This window comes from Strongylocentrotus purpuratus, unplaced genomic scaffold (genome assembly GCF_000002235.5).
Source record: "Strongylocentrotus purpuratus isolate Spur 01 unplaced genomic scaffold, Spur_5.0 spur5_scaffold_6, whole genome shotgun sequence".
Classification (NCBI taxonomy): Eukaryota; Metazoa; Echinodermata; class Echinoidea; order Camarodonta; family Strongylocentrotidae; genus Strongylocentrotus; species Strongylocentrotus purpuratus.
The window spans coordinates 39,839,558-39,850,034 of record NW_022145612.1 but is presented as its reverse complement, the minus strand read 5'-3'; the positions used below and the strand labels follow the sequence as shown (position 1 = coordinate 39,850,034).

Here is a 10,477-nt window from a genome sequence, read left to right as displayed (position 1 = left end):
CAAGAAGATACGGAGTCACTACTTAAAATTACTTATAAAATTTTAACGAGGGTTAAGTTGCCAATCAAAATCTCGTTGCAATTTTGAGACACCTTGTATACCTTGTTATTGTCAAAGAAAAAAAAAATCGACGATAATCTCGCATTATCATGCTAATTTTAGTACTAAAATAGGCTTCAATAATTGTTAGATAAGTTCGTACGCATCTGGATTTATGGATGTTTCCTGATTAGATGTCGGTCAGTACTAGACTTTTGATCAATCATACACAATAACTTACAACCCACGACGTAGCCAGGGTATATTGAAGAGGGTTAGCAATAATACCTTGGGGGAGGGGGGTGATCACCGATCTCGAGTAATGATATAACAATGCCATCGATTAGAGAGAGGGTGTATAGGAGGGGTCCTATCATCAACTTGACCCTTTCTCTTCCATCTTCCTCTCTCTCTCTCTCTCTCTCTCTCTCTCTCTCAGTGTCTCATTCTCTTTGCGTTCAATTTGGCCAAATACCCCATCTGTATTATGCAAGATAAGAAACAGGAGAAATCTGACAGGAAACGAAGATAAAAAACTTTGAAAGAAGAACAAAACAGGTTTAATTTTTGATATCATAAATGTAATGGACAGAGGTACTTCACTGATGTACATTATGGAAATGCAAGCACTACTTTAAACAGAGCTTTGTCATTCCTTGCTTATTTTTCCTGATTGAGGGGTCATATGAAAGGGCAGAAACTCAACTTTCTAGAAATGTGATTTTCTCCTTGAAATTAAAATACCGTCCGCCAAATGACTTTTTGGTTTCCTCTTTTCAAATTCATTTTAATCACTCATGAGTGAAATATTATCATATGAGTTGCATCAAATGCAAGAGGAGGATCTAAGCTTTCCAAATATGTGTCATTTATCATTAATAAATGTGATTAAGTTACGATAAAACATCGATAATAAATTATCGGTTTCGTTTTTTCTGGGACGCACTGTATAAGCCTATCAGCATATAATAATAGTAGCTTGCCTGATGTAGCGGTATTTTTTTTTGGTGTATAGTATGTTCTGGCTGCTGGGGGGCTATAATGCTTGACATAAGGGTTTTCGTCTGCAATGTACCTCGCGCGCTCCAGGGCGCTTGGAGTGTGGGCTTTTAGTGCGTTTGCTTATGTTTATAAATTTTCACAAATACATTTTGTATTTGTAGATAAATTAAATGTGTCGTCCTAAAATATATTCATGATATTCGACACTTTCGTTGTGTCCGTTGTGTTTTGCGTATTGGTGCCTGGCTTTGATTATCTAGTATCCATAACAGTCATTATGAGAAAACATCCCTAACCGACCAATTCTATCAGGTAAGACTGGGGACGAACGTGGCACCCATGTGAGAATGTCATTAAATTTGAAGGAGACCTTCTTTTATGCATTCAGTGGAAAACCTCATGCTCTGATAAGGTCTAAATTTCTGGGTCCTTTAAGGCTACCAAGATACCTCCTGTTGATAAACCCGGGAAATTGACAAACACACGAGCAACATCCTTCCACCAAGCTTAAGGCAAACCAACAGGAATTGCAGATCAAATGAATGGGAATGACACATTATACAGAACGAATTCCCACACAGACCCTTACAGTCCTCTGACCGTTTAAGGGTCTTGTTAATGACATCTTTCTGGAATAATATGCACAGAGAACAGCTGGTACAATTAAGCCTCATCCGCAACAAAATACAATCCGCCGTCGTCAACAAGATTATAACATGAAGACACACAAACTGAAGGATATATCTTAAGATTCTTTGAGCTTCTTGTGATCTCTGAGCAACCGAAGAAGGCTGTCATCCTCGACGGGAGCGAAGACACTTCGAACAGCCTGTGGAATGTATGGTTTTATATATGTCATAATTAACCGTTCGATCGTATCCAATATGGAATATATTATATTCCAGGCCCATTCTGGCTTAACTCGGCATTGGAGAAGGAAGTCTTCAAGCTGTTTCCAATCCTCTTCATCCATGTCCACCTGTCTGTCCAGTCTACCACAGATCATGGCCAGTTTGGAGCACTCAAAGGTTGTAAATTGTTTGCTCCGGAAGCTGTCCATGTGGGTATCTTTGATCCGGATATGATTTTCATGTGAGGACCCAGCTGGACCCATGGGCCATTGAAAGTCATGTGCAATAACACAGACGCTGTCTTTTCCTGCATAAATTATATGAAAAAGAAAAAAAAAACCTGGTAGGACTAAATGAATTTACTTATACAAGTCCTTAACAATAACACTTTTTTTTTTAGCAGGAACGCTTCCAGAAAGTACAAAAAATCTCTTCCTTACTTTTCTACACGCATAAACATTTCTAAAAATAATTTGACTGAAACAAAAGATGCTCAAAAAACTTCGTGGGCAACATTTCTTTAAACATCTGGCGTACCACTAAGGACCACTGGCGAACTGATGGTGGGGGGGGGGGCTCGGGGCAGTTAACATTCAAACGTGGTTTATTTCTAATTCGATACCATTGATTTACAAATGTTGTTGAAATGACGCGATGTTCCGGGATTTTTCCTCAGTTTTATGGAAGTTTTACTTTTTTATGCGTTTGTTGGAAACTAACTAATTCCCAAAATGTCAGGGCTTCCGGAACGGCGAAGCTCGGGGGGGGGGGGCTGAAGCCCTCCGATGATATCGTTTGCTTGGGAAAAACGTGCTCAAAAACTTCGTGGGCAACACTTCTTGAAATATCTTTCATTATTCAGCCTAGACAATCAAAATATTTAGTTACTGTGTGAAGACATCAGATTTATTATCCTACCAAAATTTCGTCGAACACGAGGCAGGAACTTGTCGTAGAGAGAATCCATAACATCTGTCATTGCAAAGCGACGGTTGTTGATAGAATGACAGATAATCACACCATCAAGTCCTGCACTTGAAAGACGAAAGCTGTCCAGATCATTGTACGGTAGTTTAATGAATCGAACTGTTACATAGGTCAGAATTGAAACCTTGGTAATGAAAGCCTCAATGTTAGACCTCAATGCTGACGTGCAGATGCCTATTGTAACTGGTCTCGCCATGGAGGATGGTGTCTCCATCTGTAAATAGATGAAGGGTCATGGTTATTCAAAACGAGAAAAAAAAATGCCCGATGCACAATTGAATTTTGTGAATGTGGATTATAAATATTTATTCCATTTCCATATAACACCAATGAAAGAACAAATTCTGTACGATATATAGACAATTAACATTTAAAATTGAATTTTCGAGGGAGACAAAATATATACAATACTCAAGCGAAAAGCCTATCCTTCAATTATAATAATCATGGTGACTGAAATAAGACATTCTACTAATAATGCAGATACAAAGTGGTACACAATTTCCAACATGTCAGGTGTATGGACCGATGCATGCGAAACACAAACTCCCTTCTGGCCGGGCTTCGGGGTTTGCCTAAAGGAACTTGGTAACATTGTTCAGATGAGAGAAATTGGTGCTATGGTAGTGACTTTAATGCTAAATGTACAATTAAAGGTAATTCGGACAGTTTGAGTGAAAACAGACCATTATTAATGATACAAATTGGGAAAAATGATCTGATCGATTCCTCACTTCTCACAACTATTACACTTTAATTACATTTTAGGTGAATGTAAATCGTCACAAAGCAATTAATAGACTCTATATACCATTCCAGACATTTAAGTGTTGATTTTTTTTTAGAGCCTGTCTTATGTCTCATTTTAATGGGAAAAAGGTTGGGAAAATTAAAAAAATGGTTGGGAGAATTCGCTGTATAAGAGGGTGTTGCACAATGACACCTTCACTGAAAGAAAACCATAAATAACTTTGTGGTTTGAGAATTATTCAGGATTTTTTTTTACATGTTAGAGGGTTAGTGCAGTAAAAGGAATAGGCCTATAATAGGTAAAATTTCATACAAAAATTACGCAATTTTCAACCTTCAACAATGTTACCGAGTCACTTTAAGGGCTCTAAAGTTTATAGATTCACTCTGGTGTAATCTGAGCCATAATTAAATGAAGCATTTTCAAACTCATCTTATGTCGAACATTTCATAAATATTTGTTGGCAGTTGGGAATGAATATTAACATATTGCTGATTTTCAAACCTGTACAATAAAAAAAGCAAACCTGTTGTTGTTAAACTCCTTGTAGACCACTGATATATATAATGCGCAACATACTCCATCCAGATGGTGCTCAAAGCGCTTACAATAAACAAATTAATGACAAAATTACTCTGCTTACCATCACCCATAAAACATATAGGAAGAAAAAACATTAGTTGTGTTTTCGGTTTTCCCTTAAACTTACATAGAAAGAGATATTATTAAAGAAACATTAATTCTTACGGTGAAGGTTTATACATAATAAATATATTATGATGTAGAGTAAAGTACCCGGTTTTCGGCCACTTAAGACAAAATCCTATTTATTGGACTCTTTACTTCCTATTTATTATCATTTCTTGTTCAAATCATGAAGGAAATATTATTATTATTTAAACAAAAAAAGAATCCCCAAAAAAAATCACGAATTGCCATGACAATATTCATTTCAATTTTCACTGTTTTGGAGCCGGTTATCGGCCGAGCGTTTCAGTTTACGGCCGCATGTACAAAGTCAATAGGAAGCGCTCGCGCGCGCCGTGCGTTTCTGCGCTGATGTATAGCACAAGCGGGCAGAGCAGGTAACCCACGCCCGAGCTCCCGGGTGCTCGCCTGGCCGAATACAGGCACAGCGGTGATCGGAAGTTGGAATCTGAATTAGACAGATATATCGTGTGTGCGTCGCGGTGTGCGGCTGCATTGATTTAATACATGCGATGAGATACTTTTGAGCTTGCGACCAGCACAAAATCGGGCTCTATATCTGAAAAATACTTGAAATAAAGCTCATTTTATGGTACCCATATTTCTTACATACACGCGTAAGAAACTCGATTTTTCAGATTTGGGTAGCGGGACCGCCGATTACATCGCTAAAATGTGATATTTTAGGATATATTTTTCATTGCAAATGTGGTTCTTCAGTGACACTGGCATGGTATGGTATGTGTGGGATATGTGTTATGCTATTATGCGATGTATTTTAAAGTGATTTTACCATGTATCCAACCAATTGGCCGAAAACCGGAGCTGACCGATTACCGGGTACTTTACTCTATGTATATATATATATATATATATATATATACATATATATATATATATATTACACACACACACACATGGGCAGCAATGGAGAACTTTGAGAGAGCTACATACCATACCCAGTCATTTCATTCTCACAATTGCGCATTTTTGTCCAAGATACCTGCCAAAGTTGTTGGCATTTGTTCAATTTCTTTCATTGCATTTACATCGAGATAGGTGGTCCATGCGCATGGAAGGTTAAGTGAAGATATAGCAAAGTAACTAGCGCTCGAACTCTGTGGACTCTCTTCATTTCGCGCCTTAAATTTAGGGGAAATTGGTACGATACATTATCAAAGGTTTTTCAGACATGTATGAATGGAACGAGACGGATGCATTTTTTGTCATTTAGGTCTGCTCGAAGAAAATGAACATGAGTTTGTAGCCGGGCATTGCATTATTTTTGTTATACTCCACTGGCCATAAAATAAAGGCTATACTTACCATGTATTTCAAATATTTCTTGCACCAGTGGGTCTATTCTCAAGATCAAAAAGAATATAACGGAGTTTCATGCGTTGGTTCTGCCCCCGTTCTGCCGTGCGTTACTGCTGAATAAAACTCGCACGCTCGAGTAGGTTGGTAGTTGGTACTTGATCGTATGCAAGACGCGCGCGTGTGCGGCTGTTCAGCGAGGTCAGTGGGGAATCCCCGTTCGCTTAGTCTCGGTTCACTCTACATCTAGTAGTTACAGTATGAAAACAACTTTTAAAAGATGTATACTTGTCAAAATTTATCATACAGTGCGTCCCAGAAAAAAAAACGAGAATTGTCTATGTTTTATTATAACTTAGTCACATTTATCATCAACAAATGTCACATATTCGCAAAGCTTAGACCCTCCTCTTTCATTTGATGCAACTCATATTTCACGCATGAGTGAGTAAAATGAATTTGAAGAGAGGAATCCAAAAAGTAATTTGGCTGACGGTATCTGAATTTCAAAAAGAAAATCACATTTCTAGAAAGCCGAGTTTCTGCCCTTTCATGACACCTCAGTCAGGAAAAATGAGCTAGGAATAACAAACTTCTGTTTGTTTATAGCAGTGCTTGCATTTTCATAATTTTATTAAACGAATTCGTTTTCACTGGCTACCTGCCGTAGCAACAAACGGATTTAACAAAACGGATTTAACGAAACTCCGTTTCGTTGACAATCAACCGTAGACGAAAGACTTCATGCATGGCTGATTGTCAAAGAAACGGAGTGATATAATTTCTTGCTAATATATTGTGATGAAGGCCCAAATTGATAAATTCCGCCAACGAGCAAATTAAATAGCTCGCCGCCACAAAAACACGGTGTCACTTGATATGGAGCTCGAGGTGAAAATTCTTACCAATAATTTAAGCCAACTAATTACCAAGCACGGGTACCGCAGGCAACCCTTGCATTTGTTTTCTTCATTTTTTTTTTGTTGTTGTTGATTTTCCATTTTACAAGGTTTAACGCCTAGGCGCAATAAAGTGGTACACTGTAAAGCTACATAAGACTATCGAAACGCGATATCATTTTTTTCCCCGTTCCACGGGGTTCTTTATTTTCATAACAAATTCCATCATATACAATATATCCATAATATTATATACAAATGATTAAAGAAATAATTTCTATACATAATGACTTGATACAGATAATAATCATCACGGCCGAAAACTTTTGTGGCAGATAAAAACAAACATATATGACAAAATTAGTACTTTAAATATATAATTAAAAAATACCAGACATAAAATACATGATCATGTTTATGTTAGCACATTTCCAACACTCTCAAAATATTTTCTAAAGTGAAACCATTTTTTTCCGATTTATTCTTTCTGAGATTTGTTTGGTATATATAATTTTCCATTTCATAATAACGTTTAACAGCTGATAAAATTATATCAAATGATGGTAATTGATTTCGAAATTTAGCTGAAAATACTTCTTGTCTTAAAACCATAAGAACACAGTTGAGTGCATTATTATTGCTACCGCAAAATCCAAGCGATTTATTTTGATTTGTAAGTTTGATCCTTTCCCCCGTATTACGAAATATCCAGAATTCTAACTTCGACCATACTTCATTAGAATAGTTACAAAAGCAAAAAACATGTATGGTAGTTTCATCATTACTACTACAAAAAGTACACTTCTTGTCAGCCACTACACCAAATCTTAACAAACTGTTCTTCATATATAATATTTTATTTAAAATCTTGATTTGAAACCACCTCATGTTGATATATATTGTTGACTGAAATGGAATTTGACAGTACGAACCCCAAAGTACATCTTGAAAATCGAAAAAACTTTTCCACTTTGTGAGAGCTTTACATTCCTTTACTTTATTTTTTAGAAAAGACTGATAAATATGTAAACAACCAACATTTGTTTTCACCACAAGGCGCACGGCTTCGGGAATGACAGGTTCTAAGGCCTTACTAGGAGCTACATGTGTAGTTATTTTAAAACGTGTCCGAATTGCATTACAAAGACCATAGTACTGGAGTAAATTTGTTTGTATGTCAAATCTCCGCTGAAACTCAAAATATGAAGGAAACAAAGGCGATATCATGCCATGCTCTATAACCTAACCGGAATCCATAACTCCCAAACTTGCATTACTCCATAATGTTATAAACCTTACTTTAAAATCGCCAATAACCACCCTAAACTGAGATAACTCCACATACGCTTAAACATTGTGGGGGGACTATGACGCAAATGAGCACTCGATACTCTCATCAGGCTCGATGCCTAACATATTAACAACGCCTTTAAGCAGTGAAACTCATTAAAGGGACCCCTTTTTCTTGTTCTTGGATATATATATACGTTTGTAACGGGTCAAAATTGTACTGTTTTATGGTGAAGATACCAATTCAAAAAATTATATTTCTATCAATAACTAATCAGAAATCTCAGCATAAAACAATACAATATCCATTTCACACCACACGCACATAGTTACTGCGAATAATTGCTGACCCACAATGAAACAAATTTCACGTTCATGGGCTCCCCTGCTTTTTCAAAAGCAGCCGCTAGAACTATACCTCATGCATATCAATACAATAAATGTAATATACATGTACATGCTACATCCAAAATAACTACAGGTCAAAATTTTACAGTTTTATGGTGAAAAGAACAATTTAATAAATTATATTTCTATCAATAACTAATCAATAGCTCCACAGGAAGTGGAGAACAAGAAACAAAGAAGTTTATATGTTTACAAACTTTGTACTTCAAAGAAGACAGTATGAATCACCCATATTCTGAGTAAAAGTTATGATACGCTTGTCATTTCGTCATGACCATGCCCCACGGACATTCTTTTCAAATCTTAGCAAACTCATAAGGTACAACAATTCGCATTACCAGCAAGGGTGTCGATTTGTATCCGTGGTTGGGGGGGATGATAGGTGCCAACATATTTTCGGCAATGGATCTAAGCAACCAAGAAGTGGAAGCGTGTGGCAAGTTGCACCCCTCCCAAGCGTAGCTAGGATTTCATTTTAGGGGGGCGGTAGTGAGCACGGGAAGCGCGGAAGCTTTGACGTTTCACTATTAGAGAGAGAAGACGATTCAATGTACCATTCTCAACTGTTAATCCTTGTTTGAATCAAATTCCCCTTCATCCGCGCTACGCGCGGAAGCTCTTTCGTTTCATTAGATTATTAAAGAAAGAAGACGATTCGATGTACCATTCTCGACTCTTAATCCTTAATGTTTGAATCAAGTTCCCCTTCCCTGCGTGTAGCGCTGAAGCTCTGACGTTTCATTAGTTTATTAAAGAAAGAAGACGATTCGATGTACCATTCTCAACTGTTAATCCTTGTTTGAATCAAGTTCCCCTTCATCCGTGCGTAGCGTGGAAGCTCTGACGTTTCATTAGTTTATTAAAGAAAGAAGATGGCGATTCGATGTACCATTCTCGACTCTTAATCCTTAATGTTTGAATCAAGTTCCCCTTCCTGCGCGGAAGCTCTGACGTTTCATTAGTTTATTAAAGAAAGAAGACGATTCGATGTACCATTCTCGACTCTTAATCCTTGTCTGAATTTATTTTCGCCCATTCCTGCGCGAAGCGCGGAAGCTTTCACATTTTATTACATTATTAGAGAAAGAAGACGATTTGTTGTATCGTGTCCTTCATGAATTCAGTTTCCCCCTACCGCGCGAAGCGCGGAAGCTTTAACGTTTTAATAAATTATTACTCTTAATCCTTGTCTGTGTCATTTTCGCCCAATTCGCGCATAGCGCGGAAGTTTTTACGTTTCATTAAATTATTAGTAAAAGAAGAAGATTCGTTGTATCGTGTAGTTTGACGTTTCATTTGATTATTTCTCTTAATCCGCGTCTGAATTCAGTTGCTCCCCTAACAGCTTTGCCCTTTTCATTAAATTATTAGAGAAGGAAGACGTTTCGTTGTACTGTTCTCTATATTAATCCTTGTCTGAATTCAGTTTCCCCACTGAAAATAAGTTGTGTCACAAATAAGTTGTGACATAATGATCATTCTCCAAAAATTAAAAATGTTTTAGGGATTATCAGGAAATAAAATGAGTGAAAAAATAATAATTAAGATACAATGACGTGAATTTTAAAAAAAGTGAATGGAAACAACATAACAACTAGTGAACTATTTTATAAGTCATACTAATGTCCGAAAATCTTCCTCCTAGTCTCCGATCTCATCACGAAATCGTCACAGAGTTCATCTATGTTTACACTGTCCAGGATTGGCTGATGTGCATTGCAGATTGCTACTTTTGCGCTTCGCGCTTAACATTTAGCTCATTGCTTTTTGAAGCCGTATGAGCGAGAATTCAATTTATTCTTGTCTCATATACGGTTGTCTTATTTACTTCGTACTATGTATTATGAAAATGAGATAGCAAAATGTGTATATTGATGGTCATCTTGCGAGTAATAACCATTAACTACTCTCATCGGTCTCTCATCATTAATTTTTCTCTTCATTTTTTTTTCTTTGATGGTGAATTATTGGGGGGATGATTGTACAGGCCATCCCCCCACCTGAAATATTGGGGGGGATATATCCCCCCCATCCCCCCCGGGATCGACACCCATGCATTACCATATACAAAGAAATCTTATAACCAAAGAGATACCAGCTGATATCTCTTTGTTATAACTTTTGGCTAATCCTCTTCGCTACCAATGTACCCTTTCCGGCCTCTCCGCGAGGTTATTAAAGGTAATACAAAGTTTTGGGAAATTTTGAAATTTGGGTGGATAGTG

The 10,477-nt window shown here is 37.1% G+C and overlaps 1 protein-coding gene across 1 annotated transcript; it reads right to left on the bottom strand.

Annotated features, from left to right (window-relative positions):
• Positions 1-1,716: 1,716 nt before the first annotated feature.
• LOC100891336 lies at positions 1,717-5,784 on the bottom strand. The gene is made up of 3 exons (XM_011678041.2): positions 5,665-5,784; positions 2,811-3,093; positions 1,717-2,199 (listed from the first exon to the last, which is right to left on the bottom strand). Exons 1-3 carry the CDS (start codon positions 5,665-5,667, stop codon positions 1,787-1,789), a joined length of 699 nt encoding a protein of 232 aa, XP_011676343.2. The 5' UTR covers positions 5,668-5,784; the 3' UTR covers positions 1,717-1,786.
• Positions 5,785-10,477: the final 4,693 nt, after the last annotated feature.